This window comes from Trachemys scripta, chromosome 8 (assembly GCF_013100865.1).
Source record: "Trachemys scripta elegans isolate TJP31775 chromosome 8, CAS_Tse_1.0, whole genome shotgun sequence".
NCBI lineage: Eukaryota > Metazoa > Chordata > Testudines > Emydidae > Trachemys > Trachemys scripta.
Window position 1 is genome coordinate 84235886 of NC_048305.1, and position 23042 is coordinate 84258927.

A 23042-nucleotide genomic window follows, 5' to 3' on the forward strand; every position below is an offset into this window, starting at 1 on the left:
CCCATGGGAAGGAAAATAACCATCCCCTCATCTTTTCTCTCCTTTAAGTGGTGTATGAGGGGCCGTGAGTAGGTTTCGAAGGGGTGCCAAGCAGGGCCAGCGTTAAGACTCATTGGGGCCCAGGACAGACAGCCAAAGCTCCACTGTGTGGGTCTGAAGCCTGGTGCCTTGAGCCCTGCCACTCAGGGCTGAAGCTGAAGCCTGAGCAATGTAGCTTCACGGGGCTCCGGTGGCCTGGGGCCCCAGGCAACTGGCCCGTATACTACCCCCTAGCTCCGGCCCTCGCTTTTAAATGCAGAAAATCACTTACTGTGGTGTAGGTGGGCCATGGAGTTTTTATAGCTTGTTAGGAGGATTCAGAAAGAAAAAGATTGAGAATTTCTGTTCTTGGTGTCTGTTATTAAGGTTAAACATCACAAGGCTGGCTGTAGGTCACTCAGTGGAAGGTGCAGGGAACCTGATCTTTCGAACAGCACAACAGCCTGAGCTTCAGGTCACAGTGCAGGACCTCTTTGTTTGGTTAGGCCTTTGACTCTTGCGTGTATTTTATTTTAATAGCTAGGAGTTGAAGATTCTTTTCAAAGACTTCTGTTGTGAAATACTGTTTTAGTTACTGTTTTTGGTGATATTAAGGTGGTGAGGCAGTAATTATCCTCAGTTTCTAAATAAACTGATTCCCAAATGCCTTCAAAAGGGAAAAGTAGAAATTTTCTATTTATTTTTTGGTTGGTTGTTACATTGTCTGTTTCCTATTTAGCTAATGCATGGCATACAGTAGAACCTCGGAGTTATGAACACCTCGGGAATGGAGATTGTTCGTAACTTTGAAATGTTTGAAACTCCGAACAAAATGTTATGGTGGTTCTTTCATGAGTTTCCAACTGAACAGTGACTTAATATAGCTTGGAAATTTTACTATGCAGAAGAAAAATGCTGCTTTCCCTTTATTTTTTTTAGTAGTTGACATTTTAACACAGTACTGTATTGTATTTGCTTCCTCCCCCCTTCTCCCCCCCCCCCCACTCCCCCGATTGTGTACTTCTGGTTCCAAACGAGATGTGTGATTGACTGGTCAGTTCGTAACTCTGGTGTTCATAACTGCAGGTCTACTGTATATATTTCAGGCAGTTTTTTAGTAATGTTTAGTAATGTTTATTTTTGTAATTTGTTGGTATTGTTGGAATGTTTCTTATTGTACTAGAAAAATGGAAGTGACTATTGATAAACATTGAAAACTTTAAATTGCAAACAAATTAATGGAACAGGGACAGGCAAATGAGAATGTAATGAAATAGGAGGATTTCTCCTTGTATGGTGAATGTGCCCAAAAATTAAACATTTTGGAAAGCTGATTTCAGAAGGAAGATGATAGGGTGTCCAATAACCCCTGTGTGCTTTTATTAAATTGTCCTGAAAACTCTGCATCTTATAAAAGCCATAAGGAACTAATAACTTATCATCTAGAATTACTGTAGCATGGTGGTGGAAGGCCCTATTGTCTGGTATTGAAACGTGTGGAAAATTCTGGTGCTAGAAAAAGTAACTCAAGTCAGAGTTCTACAGGGGAGAAGGAAAAAAGGTATCCACCTAGAAGTCTGGTGGAACTTCTTGAAATTCGCTGGAAGAAAGTTATTGGCAACCACCATATCTTAGTTTGAGAACTTGTTTTAATGCTGAGGAAGAAGGAAACACCTTCAGTAATCAAAATTAAATTAAAAATTGAGAGATTAAAAGAAGGAAAAAGGAGAAACTTAATATGTAGAGTTTTGCTAGGACAACTAGTAAACAAGTAAGAAAAACAGGTGGACCTAAATATGAGATAGTGAAAGGCTTTAACAGACTCTACTGACAAGACAGAAGAAGAAAGTAGAAAAGTATCAGCCACAATATCTGCTCAATACCATGAAGCTGAAGAAAGTGACTGGAAACAGGTCTCGTCAGTACAATTTCAGGGACTTGGATATGTGGGCACAAGTTCACTTACTTATTTCACATTATATAATTGGGCATCTAAACCAGTATAGTTGTTTCATTCTTCTTAGAACTCTTAATAGGATGTGAATCTACCATGTTCATACTGAGCTCATCTTCATGGAGTCTCACATAAAGATGTTAAGAGACGCTAAACTGGGAAGGCATCCTGTAGAATTGATAAATACATTTTTTATGGATATCAAAATATACAAATGTCTGTGAAAATTGTAATGAAGAAACTCTTTGAATGGCTGTGTGAAATGAATTTTTCCAACCGGAACAATGCACAGTTTGTAATACATTTAGCAGTAACTGTCTGTCTGTCTTCACAGGTCTGCAAAGAGACTGCTTGACCAGATAGTTGAAAAGGGAAGACCTACACCTGGCTTTCATCATGGTGATGGACCAGGAAATGCTGTCCAAGAAATTATGATTCCAGCTAGTAAGGCAGGATTAGTTATTGGAAAAGGTGGAGAGACCATTAAGCAACTTCAGGTAAGTTGTTTTTTTTTTAAACATGTGGGGGTGCGTGCGTGTGTGTGTGTGTGTGGGTGGGTGTGGGTGAGAGAGAGACAGAGGGGTCAGACTTTGGAATTGCATGGAAATTCAGTTTTATATTGTCAAATAGGAACGAGCAGGAGTCAAAATGGTCATGATTCAAGATGGGCCACAGAACACTGGTGCAGACAAACCTCTTAGGATTACAGGAGACCCTTACAAAGTTCAAGTAAGTAGTTTGTTTCCAAGTTTTATCTTTTTTATGTATATCAAAACAGTTTTAAAATTATAAACTCTAAAATACATTTATTTCTTCTTTAGCAAGCCAAGGAAATGGTGTTGGAGTTGATTCGTGATCAAGGTGGCTTTAGAGAGGCGCGCAATGAATATGGGTCAAGAATAGGAGGAAATGAAGGGATAGATGTACGTATGGTTGAAAATCTATTGTTCACTATGTACACCTCTACCCCAATATAACACAAATTCGGATACAACGCGGTAAAGCAGCACTCGGGGGGGGGGAGGGGGGGGGGCTGCGCACTCCAGTGGCTCAAAGCAAGTTCGATATAATGCGGTTTCACCTATAACAGAGAGAGGTGGTTTTTGTTTTTTTGGTTTTTTTTTGCTCCCGAGGACAGCGTTATATCTGGGTAGAGGTGTACTTTGAGACTGTTTAATAATGTTAAACGCTAGTTAATACCAATAATAGCTCTTTAACTGTATCCCAAAGTGATTATGGCACATAGGTATCACTTGCTCACCACCTAAATACTACTATCTCTTTGTGGAATGCAGCAGCCATCTTGTGCCAGCAATAATGAACAGCAGTTTCTGTTGCTTTGGAGGTGTTTTAATCCTTTTTAAGGGGAAGTGAAGAAAAGTCTAATTAAAACTATAGAGTGAAGAATGTAATTACACAAGTTGGAATTTGGGCAGCACACAGAGGTGTTTAATCCTAGCTGTTGTAAAAGCCATGGAATTGTAAATGACCATGAGTGGTGAGGGTTCCTGTTGGAGTTATTGTTTGATGACACCAGTATCCTAGACCCACTAACACCTTGTTCAGGCATTGACTGGGGGAAAACCACCATCTGCTGAAGTGATGCCTCTATCACAACCAGTGGTGTCTAGAATTTATTTCCCCTTTTTGGCCATCCCATCCATTTACTGGCTAGGATCATGATTCCGTAGTTGCTTAGATTTGACAAGATTGCAGGCTGAGGTGGTATGGTTGGTGACCAGTTCAATTTTCCAGTATTCTTTTTTATTGTGGCCTTTGGTAGGAATATTCGTTGTTTCAAGATATTGATGATGTATTCTCTTAAGGTCCCAATACCACGATTTGCTGTTGGTATTGTAATTGGAAGAAATGGAGAGATGATCAAAAAGATACAGAATGATGCTGGTGTTAGAATCCAGTTTAAGCCAGGTGAGTGGAGGGTGTGTGTGTGTGTAAATGTTGATCAACTTAGCTTTATTTTTAAGTAAAACATGGCTGAATTTAAATATTACATTCTTATTCCAGATGATGGAACAACTCCAGATAGAATAGCCCAAATTACAGGACCTCCAGACAGATGTCAACATGCTGCAGAAATTATTACAGACCTCCTTCGAAGTGTCCAGGTTAGCTAATATTAATATTTTGTGCAAAAAATAAAATTTCAGCTTGAGTTAGGAAAAATCCATGTGTTAGCTGTCTGTCCATTTTAATAACCTTACTTAATGGTAGTTTTTGGGTCTGTGTGGAAAACTGAGCATGGATTATAAAACATCCTTGTTTCCAGTTTTTAAAGTGTCAATGAGGTTACTTTTTATATTTAAAAAAAATGCAGCTTAAAGCCCATAGCAATGTCTTGTCTTGGCTATTTTAGAGGTACTTTTATTGATTTGACAGTTGTCTGTTAGTGCACTACCTGCTTTTAATCAATCATCATCTTGTGGTGGTTATTAACCCTTTATCTAATCATTGGCTAATGGTCCCACAATTACATCTGATATAGACAGGCAGTTGTGTTTTGCTGTATTATGAGGAACTCTCCTTTTCCCTGTGATATCAGTCTTTTTTTTTTTTGCTCTACCACACTATTTTTAAAGCTTTAACTTTTTTAAAAAATGTGGGTTGAGACAAAAGGAGTGGTTTCAACATTTTTTATATTTTCTGTCTGTGAATACCTCCCTCCTAGCTGCAGAAATTCAGGGTACTGTATGTGGTTATCTTCTTTTAAAAATAAAGCAGCAATTGTTCATTTAACTGCATGTTTCAGTTGTGTATTACCTTCTGCTCAACTCTTTAGGGGGAGCTGTGTTTAGTGCATATGCTTCAACTATGTGCTAAATCAGATGCAGGAGCATGAAAGCTTCCTATGCAGACTTTTCTGACCAGGGCTCTGAAGGCTAACACAGTTACCCCCTTCTTTATGTGCATGTGTGCGCACACAAAACTGGAATGTGCTTTTTCCCCATACCTTTCTGAACCCTGTCCCCTATATCCAGCCACTACTGCCTTCCCTCCCATCTCTTCACTTCCACCTACAGGATGCCATGTGGTCTTCCCTCCCTCCTTTTGTACCTCAGAGTGATTTTGAGGAAGACCACTGGACTCCTGTGGTATGTCAGTACTTGGGGTAATCTAGAAATGAAGCAGGAACATACAATGAGTGAAAGCACTTCAATGAAAAATCCTTATTCAACTAAATGTTAACTATATATGTTACTGGTGTGTGTGTGTGTATGTATGTATGTATATATATAATCAAATAATAAAGCCTCTAAATTTATTAATCTGACACTTGTTAGTTGGCAGTGGGCTTTGTTCTAGAGTCACCTGTTGTCACTAATGAATGAATTGTGGTAAATGAGGCAGTAAATAGTGTGTGCTAACTTGTAGCTTTTCCCCCCATTAGGCTGGTAATCCTGGTGGTCCAGGACCTGGTGGTCGAGGAAGGGGTAGAGGCCAAGGCAACTGGAACATGGGGCCTCCTGGTGGATTACAGGAATTTAATTTTATTGTACCCACTGGAAAAACTGGATTAATCATTGGAAAAGGCAATATATTTTAAACTAAAATATATTCTAACTAGAAATCATAGTACTTAATATTTTGTATAATTAATTATGCCAGAAATCTTTGCAAAAAGTGCATTGATTTTTTTCAGTTTAGTTTAACAGTGTAATCACATTGTATCCATGTTGATTAATACAGCACTAATTTCCTTTTTCTTTAGGAAAGAATGGTTGTTTCTGGTAGCCAGAGTAATGTGCATCTTGCTAAGATTATTTAAATATTACAAGAAGTCTGAAGTTTTTAAAACTAAAGGCTAAAATGTTAAGTGCAAGTAACTGTTCTTCATCCAGTATGATCTTAATTTAGACTTTCCTTATCACACATACTGTAATTATGTCACAAAAGAAATCTCTGCACTTTTCAGCAAAGATCTAATAAAATGAAGTCTCATTACTAAGATTTTTTTATTTTTACAGAAATATCACAATTTATAGAAGATTAGAATTAAATATTATAATTAAAACTTAAGATGCACTACACTCTCAAATGAGATATACGCTTAATTCTTACCCATGTCTTTTTATTTACTCATTTGTAATGAGTCTTTCAGACAGTACAAATTATTGATCTGTTGTAGTTCATCTTTTGACTTGGAATACTAGTGCATGGTTTAAATGGACACAAGCTTGCATCTTCCATCCAAAAACTGTGTAGCTATCAGTGTTATAAGTAACATCTGAAATTAGTGCAAATGGAGGAGACTAGAGGGAAATGTTCTTATTTTCAGTTAGTTTACTTGTGCGCCATTGGTAGCACATGTTCAACAATGAACTTCACTCTTTGGTCATTTGCTTTTTCTGTCATCCATACTAACATGATGACACCATTCATGCACTGCTCTAGAGGAGCTCGGGTATGTGCTCTTCAACAGACCGGAAAAAATCTTGTGGTTCTTTTTTTTGTGTGCGTTTGTTTTTTAAAGCACATTATTCGGAAGATGGGTTTTTCATTAGTCAGTTAAAATTGTGTCCTTTTAAATTCAAGTTGAGGTTCTTCCTTTTTGTGCATTCTGTGTTTTTTCCCTGTATTGTATATTGTTCTTAGTATTACATAACTCGCAACTAAATCTTTTCTCCCTTCCTCTGGTATTTTTTAATTAATAAAATCTACTGATTTCTGTATGCATAATTTGTCTTATTGAACACTTCTGTGAAGTGTGTATATCTGTATATAATTTAGACATCTGTGGCTCTTCCTGTCTAATACTTTGTTACAGTTTAAATAAGTGACATGTCTGCATATGCAAGAAAGGCACTATTCTATGACTTTCTTACTAAGCTGGTTTTCAGATACTGATATTGTCTTGCAGTCTCTTCCCTTGGGGCTGGTGTTGTGTTTTGCTTTTTGGTGGTTGGGTGTGTTTTTGTTGTTTTTATTTTGTGGCTGGGTCCCTACTGTTTACAATATGTCAGACTCAAGGAAATATTTTATTTTTTTGTATACCTTGTGTAACTAAAAAGAATAGATAGGTTATCAACTCTGTAATTCAATAGTTTCCTTAATTTCTTGTAAATGGCTTTTGCCTCTATCTTATTTAGTATATAAGTTAAATGTCTTGCCATCAAAGGTTGGATGTTTTGATTACAGGTGGTGAAACTATCAAAAGCATAAGTCAGCAATCTGGGGCTAGAATAGAACTTCAGAGAAATCCTCCACCAAATGCAGATCCTAACATGAAGTTGTTTACTATCCGCGGGACACCACAGCAAATTGATTATGCTCGGCAACTTATAGAAGAAAAGATTGGAGTGAGTATTCGGAGAGGCATTTTTAATTGCTGTAAAGGCCCACTGGTATACTCATCCCTTATTGCTTCAAGATACAATTGAGAGAATACAGGAAGTTGAACGGAATGGCTGAGGCTGTTTTCTATTTCTTCCCTCTTCTGGGTTGCTTGTTCAAATGTTATTAACTGGCTGATAACTAAAAGCTGTTAATAATCAGCATCTGATTATGTTTACATGTCTCATCTTACAATCGCACACTAATTTGCACTCTTGATGGTAGTCTGAGAGGTGAAGGATTAAATGGGAAGAAGATAGAATGACCGTTTTCCAGGTTGCAGTTTTTGCTGTTCTTGCGCTGTGGATAATGAAGAATTTGACAGCCTAGGAGACCAATTTGGGTCCACTAAACTATTAAGTTTAAAAAAAAAAAAAAAAAGGCTACATTAAACACTTAACTTAAATTTTTACAAACTCCTCTTGCTCTCTTCATGTAGATTTCTGTTTCAGTCATGGCTCATAATGTAGTCTTGCTGCTTTTTCTATTTAAATCATTTTTGTTTGCCTGCACATAGTTATAATTTATTATTGACTTATTTTATTTTCAGTTTTTGTGCATTTGAATTTGTAATTGAGTATCTAAGTACGCAGACAATGAGCAATCGGACTAAAAAACCTGTATTGATTTTTATACAATGCTCAGAATAGCTCATGCATAATTCAGTAATGTTCTTTTTTGCAGAGAATTGAACTGAAATGATATCCTTGATTAAAAGTAAAAGTTGTCACATTTAATTTTTCTAAATGAATTCTCTGGTTGAAATGAAGAATGACTTGATTTATATCTTCATTCAGAACATTCATATTCTCTGACTTTTTTTTTAATCCTATTAGTAGAGTTTAAGCCAGTGGTTGTCTAATTACTGTCTCTCAATCATCAATTGTACATGAACATAAAGACCTTTCTGGTGGTCAACAGAATGAAGTATTTTGATTTTTTTTTTTTTTAATATCTTGATACTTTAAACCTGTTGTTGGTTATTAGGAGAGGTTGTCCATAAACAGTGTGGGTGTTGCAGTGGTGTGGTCCTTGAGAACCAAATCAATCGGAGGAAGGCATTGGAGTGCTAGCTAGGAAAGAATTCCTAATGAATCAGTGCTTGGAAAGAAAAGTTTAGAGAACACCCCGGTGAAAATTCAGACTTGTGTTTCCATTGTGTGAAAACATGGGGGTCACTCTTCCCCCGCCCACTTCTTTCCTGTTCTAGGGTCCAGTAAATCCTTTGGGTCCACCTGTTCCTCATGGGCCCCACGGTGTTGTTCCTGGCCCACATGGACCTCCTGGCCCACCAGGTCCTGGCAATCCTATGGGGCCTTATAATCCTGCTCCTTATAATCCAGGGCCTCCTGGTCCAGCACCTCAGTAAGTAACATTTCAATTGTCTTATTTTTTTAAAAGGTGATTCTCAAATTGGATTGCTTTGCATGTGGCTCTTTGTCTTTTACAGTGGCCCTCCAGCCCCATATGCTCCACAAGGGTGGGGAAATGCCTATCCACACTGGCAGCCACCTAATCCACCAGATCCAGGTAAGAAATTCAGACTTTTTACAAAAAGTTGTGTTCAGGCACACATTCAATGCATGATTGTACATGGCGGGCTTTTAAAAGTGTGTGTTTTCTTTTTATTTGAGTAAATCTGAAAAGCTGTTTCTCCTTGGAATCTACTTCATTGATACCCACTCTGAATGTGCACTTTTACATATACCATGTGTTGGTGGTGATCTGTGGAAAATCAGTTGTCAGAAAAAGCTGAATTATGCTTTCTTCTTGTTAGGGAAGGCATAACATTGGGGGCATGCATCCCAAATTCACGTCCGTTTTCCTAGTTGGATATCAGGATTATTTACGGTGTTGAAATGAAGTTTTCTTTTCCTATTAAATTCGCCTTTTGTCTTTGTGCCCATTTTCTTCAGAGAGACCACTATGTCAGATGCATTGCTCTGAGGCATTATGCTTCTGTGATCCTCTCCAACAAATAGATTTGGAGTTTTACATTTGACCAATGTCCCTTCTAATTGATCAGTGAACATGGTTTCTCACTATTTCTGCTGTAAATAATTTTTTTCTGAGTAAGTGGTGTTGATTCAGATGATATTAAGCCCCTTAAATTGCTCCAAAATTTCCACGTTTCTCTTCCCTGTTTTGAGGGGGTGGGTATTCGTCAGAACTTTCAGGCCCTCTTCTAATTTAATTGAAGTTGTTAAGGATCATCAATTCTTAGTACTTAATTATTTTTTTCATAATCTATTCTGAACTCCATCCTCTTCTAGAAATCTTCAGCTGAAGAAACTTTGAAAATAACCACAGTCTCTATTTATCATCATTGTATTGAGAAATTGATGATTTTTATAGGAGGCAAATATTCATGGTGTTACTCTTCCAAATGCAAACATCTTAAATGCAAAACTGAAAATACTGCATTGCCTTTTTTTAACCGTGTGCACGTTTGTTTGCAGAATATTTACATTTTGGCAGAGCACAAGTATGATTTTGAAGCTCTGTTCCTACTGTCTACTGTACAAAAGATTCATCAATAATCCCAACTAGTGCTAGTTGAAAATTTTTCCCTCAAAACCATTTTTGAATGAAAATTGGATGTTTTAGAAAAGAAAAATTGCTTCTGTGGAAAAAGTCCAGCTTTCAATTGAAAAACCGAACACGAGTAAATAGGAATATTTTTCATTTTTGGCTGCAAATTGAAAAACTTCCAATTGGAAATGCTGTTGTTTTATGGAAGTTTCAAGCTACTTCTACACTAGAAGCGTTGCAGCATTGCAGCTGCACTCATGCAGCTGTGCTGCTGCAGTGCTTCTGGTGATGATGCTCTTAGCCGACGGGAGAGCTCTTCTGTTGGCCTAATTTCTCCACCTCCCACGAAGGGCAGTTGGCAAGAGAAGTGCTGTCTAAACTGGTGCTAAGGTTAGGCGGGGGTGTGGATTATTCACACCCAAGTGATGTAAGTTATACTGAAGTAAGTTCTAGTGTAGACAAGGTCATAGTTTATTTCGTTCCCTTTCTGGACTATAGATCCTGGGGTACACTACAGCTGGGGACACCTATGATGTATGGATCAACAGGAGGGAGACTGTGGTGCAGATATGGGAGATGTAGTCTAACCAGGAGCCCGGGCTGTAGATAATAGGGGCATGAGGCACCCAAACCTTAAAATCCATTAGTCACTACAGCATTAGTCACAATTTCAAATTGAAATTTTGTTTTAAACAAAAAAAAAAAGGGGGGGGGTGGTTTCAGTTATTCACCAGAAGTCAACATTTTTGACGGGGGAAGTCAATTTCTGACCAACGCTAGTCCGGACACAGCAATTCTAATGATGGAGAACTTTTGGCCATCTCTACAGTGAGCAGAGTTCTTTTTGTTCATTTTACTGGTCTTTCAGTCAAGCATCATCTTCAAATTCTAGTTTTCTGACCTGTGTAACAGCACTGGAGATGCAGATGTAGTAATGCATATAAAAATGTGCAGAGCAGAGCTATTCGAAGTAATTTCTCTCTGACAGTTTCCTTTGATGGGGCTAGAGTTCATTTCATCCTTTTTCTGTTACACTCTAGAGAGCACTGTAATCAGTTTGCATCTATGGGTAGCCCAATTCAAACTTTCAGTACATTAATTGGTGAATTGCATGGGAGTGCAGAAGCAAAAGAATGACAAACCTTGATCTTGGTGTTTGTATTCCCTTAGTAAATATTCAGCGTTCAATCAAGGACTGACTCAATTTACAGTTGGGGTGGCATTAGGATGGTACAGGTGTTACTTGGTGCTAGCGTAGAGATCATAGGATCAAATGAAATATTGTAATTGATTAACTGAAGTATAGTATCAGTGTTTTAGAGTAAGTAGGAATCAATGGACCAGATCCTATCCCTTGCTTTGCTGTGTTGTGCAGCCACAAAGCGAACTAATTGGCTACACAAGAATTCCCCTGGTGCTGGGGTAGGGCTGGCATAACAGCTCCTACACTACCCCCTTTCAGCAACCCTTTCCCTTTCACCACACCTTGTTTAAAAAAAAAAAAAAGTTAAGTCTCTTTAAATTGTTCCTTGGGACCAGCCAAAAGTCTTAAATGTCCTCCCTGAGATCTGGCCTGGTGTTTTAAAAATTCTTAACTTCAAAATTCTTATATTTAGAACGTGCTGTTTTAGTGCTGTGTGCGTTTTCAGTATTTGGCTTTCATTTTCTTGTAGTAATACTTCATTGTTTTCTGTTTCTTTTCTAAGTTTTTTTCCTCTGCTCTATCCATTAATTCTCTCCAGAGCACCTATTTAATTCTCTCCATCTGTTCAGTTTGTGTTGCTCCCTCACTGTTTTTGTCCATGGGTGCAGTTTCAATCATCCTTTTCCCATATGCTTAGTTCTGTCTTGAGAATCCCAGTAGTAGGTTGTTGTTGTTTTTTTGCCTCCAACTCTGTTGATCAGCCATCCATGTTCATATACAGGTATCCATAAGCTTCAAGAACACACATCACGTTTTCTGCTGAGCCACATGAAGTTTTCCAGTCCCTGATGTGCCTGAAAACCTCTTTTTGCAAACTGGTGGTGTAATTATCTTCATGTTGTTCAGCAGAAAGGGTGAATTGTTCCTAAAAGGTGAATGTGGATAAATGGGAGAACCAAGGGGATTGGAAGCAAAGACATTTGAGACTCTAGCTATAATTATGTCAAGTATCAGGGGGTAGCCGTGTTCGTCTGTGTGCATCCGAAGAAGTGAGGTTTTTTACCCACGAAAGCTTATGCCCAAATAAATCTGTTAGTCTTTAAGGTGCCACCAGACTCTTTGTTGTTGTTGTAGCTATAATTATCTGTTTCCCTTCCATGCATTGTTTTTTTAATCAGATATGTAGAAGGTGTAACAGTGGTTACATAGTTTACACCTTTTAACAGATACAACTGTAAAATTGCCTGATATTCATAGTTATGAAAGGATGGGCATTCAGGATCTTGGGACACTTGTTGCATATTCCAAACGATTAATGCTGTCAATTTTTAACACGGAAAACAGGTTAATTGCAAACCTATGCCAAAACTTATTAAAAGAATGAAACTCCATTGCTAAAACCATCTCACTATATTCATACTTACCCCAAAAATGATGCTGTTAGTGTGAGATTACATTGGGAAAACTTTCGTTGAAATTCTGTTTTACGTTAGTTGATCAAAACAAAAAATGTCCATGTTACAGAGCTATGGACATTTTAAAATAAAAATAAAATAAAAAAATCTTTGAATTCCTGGACCACACCTCTAACCATGTAAATTTTATAATTAGGCTGCTAAAACACCCATAAGTTAGCAATATTGTACAAAAGTACACTTTGCAGCACGTATGTAATTTACTATACTAAACCCCCCTCCTCCCCCATGACGGATTGTGTGCTGTAATAAGAAAATACGACAGTGAAGCTGACTTGATTAATGTGGTAACCTTAGCTCAGAATTTTTCTTCATAACCTCCATTTTTAATGTATTTGTGTTTAATATAACCAAATTCAGTTGATCTTAATGGGTTAAAATGAATTTACAATATACATATAGCTATGTTAAAAATTAAGTATTTTATTAAGATTTCTCAAAAAAATTAGGAATGCCAGAAAAAGACTTGATCTGTAAGATTATTTTACAAAGCCTACTGCTTGCATAGTATATATATATGTATATATATGTATGTATGTGATGGTTTATTTCTTAGGTAAACCAGGAACAGATCCCAATTCAGCAGCATGGGCAGCTTATTATGCTCACTATTATCAGCAGCAAGCACAGCCGCCACCTGCAGCCCCTCCTGGTGGACCACCTACAACCCAAACTAATGGACAAGGTACACAGATCAATCTGTTACAAGTTAAAACTATTCAGTACTGAAGGAAAATAATAGCCCACCTAGACTTTTATCCTGTTACTGTTGGTTGGGTTCTCTTATACAAGAGCTACTTTATTGCATATTAGCCTATTATGTTCAAAAATCCTTACTTCTAGTGCCAAAGCTATAACCTTGCAGCTTTGCTTCAGGTTCATGAGTGTTAGGAATAATGTTTAAAATAGAGGTTCTCAACCAGAGGTACGCGTACACAGAGGTCTTCTGCGGGATACATCAGCTCATCTAGATATTTGCCTAGTTTTACAACTGGCTACATAAAAAGCATTAGTGAAGTCATTGCAAACTAAAATTTCAAACTAAAATGAGAAAGTAAGCACCTTTTTCGTAATAGTGTGCTGTGACACTTCTGTATTTTTATGTCTGATTTTGTAAAGCAAGTAGATTTTAAATTTACAGGTGCAAACTCAATTGATATGTCTGGTTTAAACCAATATGAGAGTCCAAACACAAAGTCATACCAGTTTAACTAAATCAGTATAAAATCACACCATGATTTATATCTGTACAACTTCGTGTGTTCACCTGGTCTAAAATATTTTAGACTGCAAGTGGCATTTGCACAGTGTGTGTGTGTTATAAATTTCTTGCATTCTTGAGAAATTTAAAGTATTAAGTTTTGATATTGGTTATTTGATATAGATATTTGATATTAATAAGAATTATTGTGTACAGTTTTGTTATTTTAGCGTTGGTTAGTAAATAAGCTTATTTTTATAGTGTGTTGTAGTAGATTAATTGCATTCATAAGTAAATTATATGTAAATATTTAAGCCATTTTTTGTTTCAAATTAATTGATAGCTGGATGCCTGGAAATGTTAGATTACAAAAAATTTGTTTAAATATATAGCCTAATTCATGCATTATTTTATTTTTACTTTCTGTAAATCAGGAGAACAACCAAATCCAGCACCAGCAGGGCAGGTTGATTACACCAAAGCTTGGGAAGAGTACTACAAAAAAATGGGTATGTTATTCATTTTTGGTTTATTAAAAAAGTAGATCTTTGTAAGGGGGAAAATGGTGTTCACATTTGATTTGGCAGAGTTTTAGCAATAAAAATATAACTGTTTAATGCCACAGTCAATTGGCTTAGGTTCTTCTATTGTAGTAATTGAGCACATTGTGCCAGGAAATCTGACTGTAATTAAAATAAGATTTAAGCTATCTTTTTTTTCATTGTGCTAGCGATCAGCAATGGGCAGTGTTCCACATTTGGGGAGGGAAAGTGTATATTTCTTCTTAAATTCTTTTACTCCCTAACTGGCGTTGAGAAACAGATGTAGAAGTGGTTTTGGTTTTAACCAAGCAAACATGATTTCCAAGAAACTACATTGTGTAATGTATGAAATATCTCGTATTTAAATGTCGAGTGGAAAAGTAGCATTATTTTTTAATCTTTTCAACTTAAATACATATTTTTAAAAATCCTTCAGTATTTGGAGTTCATTCTTTCTTTTATATTGCCTTTGGGAATCTGGAAATTCAAGGTGTTTTATAAAGCTGTTGTGTATCTTCCAGGTTTGGAAGTTCATCAATTTAACATTTGCTCTTAGGTGACCACTTACATCTTTTTATTTTTATTATTGTCTTTTGTTTGCTCTAGCTTTTTATAATAAAGCTTGCTACAAATGAATGCCATTTCTATAGGTTTTATATGGCATGCCCTATTTTTTAAATCTGTTATTAGGTGTTCAACAGCTAAGTGCTGTAAAGTAAATCATAAAGATAGTGCTTGTTCTTAGCTTTGACTAGCTTTTTAAAAAAATAAAAGTGAAACTTGTGATTCTTTGAAGGGATATGTGTTTCACTTTGCTGTTTAGTTGTCAGTCATGTCTTTATTTCTCCTTCCTTGAATAAGGAAGGAATATTTGGCACTGGTGTGTCAGACCTGCTAGTAGGTGCTAATTCACTTTTCTGGGGCATGACATCTTCTCCCATTTTGAACATAATCTCGTTCATGGGGCTCAGCCTCATCCTTAGGCATACTCCAGAATTTCTGCCTCTGGCCATGCAAATAATAGCAGCTTTGATTTCTCACTTTTCCCATTACCATACTTGTGTTTAAAAAAGCAGACTGGAATAGCAGTGAGCAGTATTTCTCTTCTTTTCAGCCTTCATCCAGGGGCAGTTTTTAGGGGCATCGTTCTCCAAATTAAACCATCCATCAGGCTCCTTTACCTCTATTTCTTCTTTTCCTGAGCATGATAGTAGTGATGAAATGTTTAAGAGATCTTCCATCTCAGGAGGGGGAGTTCTGTCACAATTCTCCCAGCCTAAAAACACTCTGCCAAAACTCCGTTCAGATTCTTAAGGTTTGTTGGGCTTTTCCATTCTTTCCCTTAACAGCTCAGACTTCTTTTCAAGGGTGAGTCAGTCCTATTCAGATCCTGTTTAGTGTCTGTGAATCTGCAGTCGGGTCAATCCTTGCTGTTCATGGATTCTTCCCATTAACTCCCTAGCCATTGGTCCAGTCCACGCCTAAGGCAACAAGCTCTAGAGTCTCTTCTCACATTCTTAAAGGGATAATTGCAGTCCTGCCAAGAGATCTGGTATTTGTTCTGACTTGGTTTTCCTCCGAAAGAGGATCGAGGCTCCTTCAGGAACCTTTCCCTTCATTTCCTTTCTTAGGCCTTGGCTACACTGGCAATTCACAGCGCTGCACTTGCTGCACTCGGGTGTGAAAAAACACCCCCTCCGAGTGCAGCGTGTGCAGCGCTGTAAAGCGCCAGTGTAATCAGCGCCTGCAGTGCTGCACGCTCACTCGCAGCGCTGCAAGCTATTCCCCTCGGAGAGGTGGAGTACTTGCAGTGCTGCGACTACACTCGTGCTTCACAGCGCTGCCGCGAGTGTAGCCAAGGCCTAAGTGCATATCAGATGATGAAGGGCGCAGGGGCTCAGAGCATGGGCAAGTCCTGAAAAAGGGACCAGTTCTCAGATGGGGGGGGAAAAAAATTCACCTTTCAAAAGGTAAGGCAAAAAATACCAAAAGGGCAGAACAAATTGCAATTCAATAGTTGGGAAGCATTCCAGATCCTTATCTTTCCCCTCCATCTCTAGTTAATCTCATGAAAGGAGTACTCTTGACTTTAAACCTTCATAAGCCTGAGACAGAGAACCAGGAGAGGTCATTTCTCCACAGACCTGTTCAAGGAAAAGGGGAAGGAAGGTTATTTCCCCATCAAGATCCATCCAAAATGGATGATGAACAATTTAGATCCAAGGGCAAATATTATTCAGTATTAAGTTAGAATTTGCAGTTCCCCTTCTCTTTCTTCAAAGAGGTTGTAAAGGAGGAATGGGAGATTTCTGACATGGGGAAGAGATTGTCAGCAAGACATTATGTTCTGTAAGCTTTCAAAACCCCAAATGCTCCCTCCTCGATAGTTGCAGTTGTACCATCCCTTGTAACCCATCTAGTAATTCCTGGCAGGAAGATAGAAGCCACCTTTCATAGGGACTGGGAAGTTTCATCAGCAGTACTAAAGCTACTCTAGTAATTACATGTTTCACGAGAGCAAATGCTTGCCACTGCTCCCCAGAACAACGATAAGTTTTAAGTTGGTTACGAAGAAAGTTATTCTTAGCTATTGTATTCATAGTGATGGGTCCATGATTTTCATGAGGTTAGCAGCAAGGGCCATGGCAGCAAACTCCATGGCCAAACACCCACCAACTCCATCTTAAACACAGGACTGCAGATAATTACACTATGCAAATTCACCATCTCAAAATTCTCAAGTGGAACCCTGTTTGAGGAGAAGCTTGAAAAGCTGATAAGTGACAGTTTGGACAAACCAAATTACTTGCTACCCACTCCAGCATAGTCAAAATGGACTACAAGCACATATACAATGACTGAAGTTCTTTTTTTTCCTACGAACATCGAAGATACCATCTTATTTCAAGAATAAAGACTGGGCATGAAATGCCAGGGAGAAAGCCAGATTAGGAAATGGGCACTTTCCCTCCTTTCAGTCCAAACCATTAATGTGATTGTAAGCGAGTCTGCCTCTGCCCAGGGCTAGGAGGAAGGATATCGCGCTCTTCAGACTCGTGACTCGGACAGTGGGTACTAGAGAGCATAGCAAGAATACTTTGGAATTGTCTCCTCCACATTCTTCCTTCTTTCTGTCTCAAACCTTGAAGAGTAACAAACATCAATCCATCCTGAATAACACATTTATTGCAAGTTGGGGCAATAGAGCTTGTCCTTTTAAGACCAAAGATACCCCATGGTCTGCTCTATTTTCATATTAAGCAGTAGATCAGGTGCAGTCCAGATCATCCTAGACCTCAAGAAGCTGAAGATTAAAATACAGGACATTCTTCCAGTATAGCCGCAGAATCTCCTGCATATGACTTGATATTGCTGGACCCTGGCAATAACTGCCATCAGCAGTTCATCAATTTCACCTACCGAACTGGTGCTGCCAGTGCAGAGTTTTACAGTTTGGTCTATCCTCTGCCTCCAGAGTTTTGTCAAAAATAATAGTGGTGATAGCAAGACTCTGGACTGTAGAAACTCATATATACCCCTTGTTAGACAACATAGTTGCTTAGCAGTTGATAAATACAAGGAGGGCCAGTATGTTCCTGACATAAGGAAAGCTTGACTAGATTCAGGCACTGATCTAAGGCAGGGGTAGGCAACCTATGGCACGCATGCCAAAGACAGCACGCAAGCTGATTTTCCGTGGCACTCGCAATGCCCGGGTCCTGGCCATCGATCCGGGGGGCTCTGCATTTTAATTTAATTTTAAATGAAGCTTCTTAAACATTTTTAAAACCTTATTTACTTAACTTACAACAATAGTTTAGTTATATATTATAGACTTCTAGAAAGAGACCTTCTAAAACCATTAAAATGTATTACTGGCATGCGGAACCTTATTTTAGAGTGAATAAATGAAGACTTGGCACACCACTTCTGAGAGGTTGCTGACTCCTGATCCAGGTATTACGTTGTGGAGAAACATCAGTCCATCCTTACCTGCAGCTCCTAGGTCTTTTGGTCACATGAATAAATGCAAGACTGCATGTGAGTTTCAGGAGTTCCAGAACCATTCAAACAAGATGCAGAGGAAAATGTGATTGGCCCTCTGCTGGTTGAAATAGGAAGTCCATGTGACGATAGAACCTTCGCTTCAGTCAAGAGGCCAGCCTTTTCCATAGAACCAGCTTCCTAGGGATGAGAAATCAGGTTGGCTGTTCTGGCAGTCAGGCAACACAATGATCGTTACATATATAAATCAATGAGTGGGTGCAAAGAATCTCAGTCTAAATGCTTAAGTGTGAATTCTCCTATTTCAATCAAGATGATCAAAATAAAAGGACACTGAAAACAAAAATGGACTAAGTTTTCATCAGCTACACAACCCAGAATAGGTTGAATGAAGAAATATTCCAGCAAATATCCAAAGAGCCAATCTGCCCCCATATAGGTATATTTCCATCCAGTTGGAAAGGAGAGTTAAGGGAAACAGACCAAGGTTAACTGGGGATATGTTCTTGCTCACAGAGGGCCTAAACGGTTTTTGTGTGCTTCCAAGGCCCCCTCCCTTCCACTGTAAGGAGAAGCAATTAAAAAGATGAAGGCATAATCATTGTTAACACAGATTGGACCTACTGGGATTATCCTAATGGTCTTAATTTCAATTTCTCCCCAATTAAGATGCTCTGTTGCAGAGCCTGCTGCAGAATCCCAAACTTGACTACCTGAAACTTACAGCTTGGTTGCTGATCATCAAGTCCTAAATAGGATGGGATGTTCATCTGAAGTAAAACTCTTCTAGCCTTTCATCTTCTCTGCCTACACACAAATTTGGACAGACTTCTTTCTAATGCTTGGAGAGAGATCCTAGGAAATCAGAAACTGTAGTTCTGGATTTCTTTGGTCTGAAATCTCCCACCTGTTTGTTTTTTATCTCGGCATTAAATAGTGTTATAAGCATAGATCATCGAAATATTAAGCAGATAGCTCAAGATTCCATAGGGTAGTACATCTATCCAAACCAGCAGTCAGACCTGTCTTCTCTTCGTGTGGATCTGCAGTCTTCATAACGTATTCACTGAGACCCAAGATGTAAATTCCATATATTTTCTTTACATAATCATGATTCCGGGTTGCAATCATGTCAGCAAGAAGAGTGTCTGCTCTTAAAAGGCACAAGCTTTATTACTTTTTCCACACCGACCGTCACTATTCCAGAATAATTCCCAGAATCAGTAATTACAAAGGAACTTTTTTCCATACATCAGGAGAGTTCATTCTTTAGTTTTACTCAAAGATTCAACACCCTAAAGAGCATTGCACATTCTGGGTATGAGATGCACTCTTAGATTTTATCATTGTAGAATCTTCTAGGTCAGTGGGTAATCATTGTTTTCCTTTACCTTACGTACCTGGGCCTGAAAATGTCTAGATTTTTCGTAGTCAAACTCTGCATTAGTGAGGTTCGAAGATAAGCAGTCTGAGTGGATCAAAGCCCATTCAGCATGCTCTGCAGTAACATGTTGGCATATGATGAAGCATCAGCCACCACAGAAGAATCAGAAAATGTGCCAATTGGTTACCCATTAACATGTTTATAAAATGCTTGGCCTTAATTCCTGTTCAGAAGCATTGTTCAGAGGTCCCCAAGTACCATACTAATACTTAAGGAAGGAATTCCTCTCCTTCCTTATTGTCCACTACAGCCTAGACGTTTAACTGGTAGAGAGGTAATTGTTAAGAATAAAAAAATTAACTGCTTTTCTGGGACTGCCTCTTCTCTTAGTCTGGCTTCTTTGATAAGTCTTTCATGTGCTTCTACAGTGGCCTCTTCAAGGTGCATGTGTGTATATAGTTAATATGATCTAATAAAGCATTACTGGTAAAAAGTTTCAGTATGCTAATTAGACTTTAGTGTTTCAGTACAGCTTTGGAAGGACTCATCCTGAGTGAAGGGATGTGGTGAAGCCCCAGAATTCCATTATTTCTGGGGAAATTCTGCGCCAAAAAATTAAATCCTGCAAACAAAATTTCCCTCAGGAGTAGAGAGTTAAAGAACCCCTACGACAACCCAGTTCCTGCTTCTTTGTCATAGTCTTCTCCTCTCCTCCCCCCAGAGCCCAGGTGTGGGGCCCTCCCTGGCCCAGACACACTCACACCCCATACCCCACCCTTCCCCAAGGCCAGCTGCAGGTGCACGTCTTCCCCCTTCATCCCCCAACACTGACAGACCCTGCCCTCCTAGAGCCATGGGAAACCCTCCAGTTCCTCCCTCTCCCTCCCCCCGGCCTTGTCTTCTATTTGTGAGCTGGGCTCTGCTGGGTCCAACGGCTCCTACTGGTGACCAACATCCCAACAGCCTATTTCTATGGGGAAAAATGGAAATTCTGCCCTCCCACCATTAATTTCTGCAAAATTCTGCATTGTGTAGTGGCACAGAATTTCCTCAGGAGTAATTCCATGGAGTAAGCTTGAGCTGTCTCTGGAATTTGCAAGAAAGGTAGTCTAACCCAGATCCTTTCTGGACCTCTTCCACAAAGTAAGTCAGCAGATAATAAATTCGATACTGGTTTTGGTGTGAGTTTTTGCACTCCATAAGGACAGATGATTAAATACAGAAAGAATCTTCAAAACCTTCCTTTTCCGGTTGGGATTCTGGAGATGTGAATGGAAGAAGTTGGAAAGTACTTTAGGATATAACTTGTAAAAGGTGGTTATACACGACAGCCAGCTCTATCTCGTATTTATAAAATGCAGAAATTGGAAACCTTTCCATGGTACCAGTACACATTACTGCACATTTCAGCACCATACTTTAACTTTCTTTTTTCCTTTGATTCATGTCTAATACAAAATCTCTAGCTATAATTGAAAGTGGGTATGTGAAAGAAAATTTACTTCTGGTAACTTCAGTAGGATCTATTGATATTGGAGACCTTTTGACCACACTGTTGGAGGAGGTTAAATGCAAATGGCACGTGACAAACTACATGACTTCAGCTCCTAAATTTCCATTTGGGTTATAACTTAAGTTTTCTTCATCAGGAACAGAAGAGATGCTTTACCATCTATCTACACAGTTTGATCAAGAGAAAGTAGAATTTTAAATTTTCTTCTAGGATTAAGTGGTATCAACTGTGCTGGCCGTACCTCAGTAATATGACAAGGACAAAAATCACTAACCCTTAGGAAAACCTTTTAATATCCAAGTGTATGTAAACTGAACACTGGCTGATTTTGCTCCAGTGCTGTGCCACGGAGGAATCTTGGCTATCGGGAGGTGTGAATCCCTCCGTCTGGGAGCTATTAATGAGAGAGGTTGTGTTGGGAGGTCAAGATACGGGGATGGAAAGGGTTCGCTAGGGAGCTGTAAGGAATTTTAGTGAGCCATGATGTGAAGGGAAGAGTTGGAGAGTGCTTAGGGATATAACTTTTGTTTTGTTTGTTTTAAACAAGTTTATTGCATGCAATATAACAGGCTACCTCATATTTACAAAATGTAGGAACTGGAAACCTTTTCATGGGGCCTACGCACATTACATTTGCAAAAGAGGATTGGAATAAACAAAAGAAAAGTAGAAGGGATGTCTTTCACTCTGGTGTACTTGTAAATCCTTTGTTTCTTCTTATTTTACGGTTTCTAGCTGATTTGTTTCCTCAGAAGATCCAGGTTTGTTTAAAATCTTTGTATGACCACAGTGAACAGGGATCAGTTTGAGTTGCAGGAACTGAAGTGTTTTCTTCTTTTTATTTTTGCAGTTTTCTATTCTCTCTCTCTCTCCCCCCCTCCCTCCCCCAAAATAAAAAAAATCTAGGAACCTTACACACCTTGTTAGCCAAGATTATAAAATTTAATGTATCAGTATGCATATATACTAATGTTCCATAAAGACTTGTCTTTGGAAGATCAAGACAAGTCAGTTAATCTGTGTCCTTGGCTGTCTCAACCAGCCATCTTGAGCATCTCAAACTCTACCTGAGGCCTTGGCTACACTTTCCAATTGCTGTGAAGCGCAAGAGTTGTCGTGCCGCCAGCGCTGCGAGAGCTCTCTCGCAGTGCTGTAAGTACTCCACCTCTCCGAGGGGAGTAGCTTGCAGCGCTGCTTACACTGGCGCTTTACAGCGCCGCACTCGGGGGGCGGGGGCGTTTTCACACCCCTGAGCGCAGCAAGTTGCAGCGCTGTACAGCGCCAGTGTAGCAAAGGCCTGAATGTGTGTTAGTATTTTGTCAGTAGTCATGTGTTTCCATTATAATGGCAGCTGGCAAAAGCACCTTTGGAGTGTTGTAGCTCTTGAATGTCAGCTGGGATGCCCCATTGTCATGCAAAAAGGTGGTGGTAATAATAGGAGGAGTTAGGCGTTTCTAAATTCAGAGGGCTTGGAGGGAGGAAGAGGTTAGGGGCATCCTTGACCTTCCTTTCAAATAGTAATAATGGTTTATTATTTATTTATTTTAAGTAATAACTGTTGCCTGTTGGCATATTCCATGTACTGTATTGCCTTCTGCTTACAGCTTTGAGCACTGTTGAATGAGGCAATAGTTCTTAATTATAATCCGCCAATTATTGTGTGTGTTGAGAATAAATTACAGAGCTTGAAATTTGGAGGTGAGGAGGATCTTGGGGATTGTTGTCTTTTGTGGAATATATTAATAAAAATATGTGGTCTTTGATGGAAGTGCTTAGCTCTAATAGTGTTAAACAGATCTTGAGATTTATTTCTATTTGCTCGGATAGCAAATCAATTAACTTGAAATGTAATGAATTAATAGCTGGTGTGTTAGTAAATGCAGCCTGTGCAACAAGATCACTTTTTGTAATCTGACTACTTAATT

At 38.7% G+C, this 23042-nt stretch overlaps 1 protein-coding gene across 7 annotated transcripts in view; it reads left to right on the forward strand.

The window, feature by feature from the left end:
- Nucleotides 1–23042, forward strand: part of FUBP1 (far upstream element binding protein 1) — a 38644-nt gene that overhangs the window by 9783 nt on the left and 5819 nt on the right. For all 7 annotated transcript variants that reach the window (XM_034778154.1, XM_034778148.1, XM_034778150.1 and 4 more), the window contains 11 exons: nucleotides 2307–2469; nucleotides 2603–2701; nucleotides 2794–2895; nucleotides 3799–3901; nucleotides 3998–4098; nucleotides 5379–5520; nucleotides 7127–7287; nucleotides 8532–8686; nucleotides 8772–8851; nucleotides 13029–13157; nucleotides 14108–14182. In XM_034778154.1, the coding sequence (XP_034634045.1) occupies nucleotides 2307–2469; nucleotides 2603–2701; nucleotides 2794–2895; nucleotides 3799–3901; nucleotides 3998–4098; nucleotides 5379–5520; nucleotides 7127–7287; nucleotides 8532–8686; nucleotides 8772–8851; nucleotides 13029–13157; nucleotides 14108–14182 (1310 nt within the window). The remainder of the gene's footprint in view (nucleotides 1–2306; nucleotides 2470–2602; nucleotides 2702–2793; nucleotides 2896–3798; nucleotides 3902–3997; nucleotides 4099–5378; nucleotides 5521–7126; nucleotides 7288–8531; nucleotides 8687–8771; nucleotides 8852–13028; nucleotides 13158–14107; nucleotides 14183–23042) is intronic.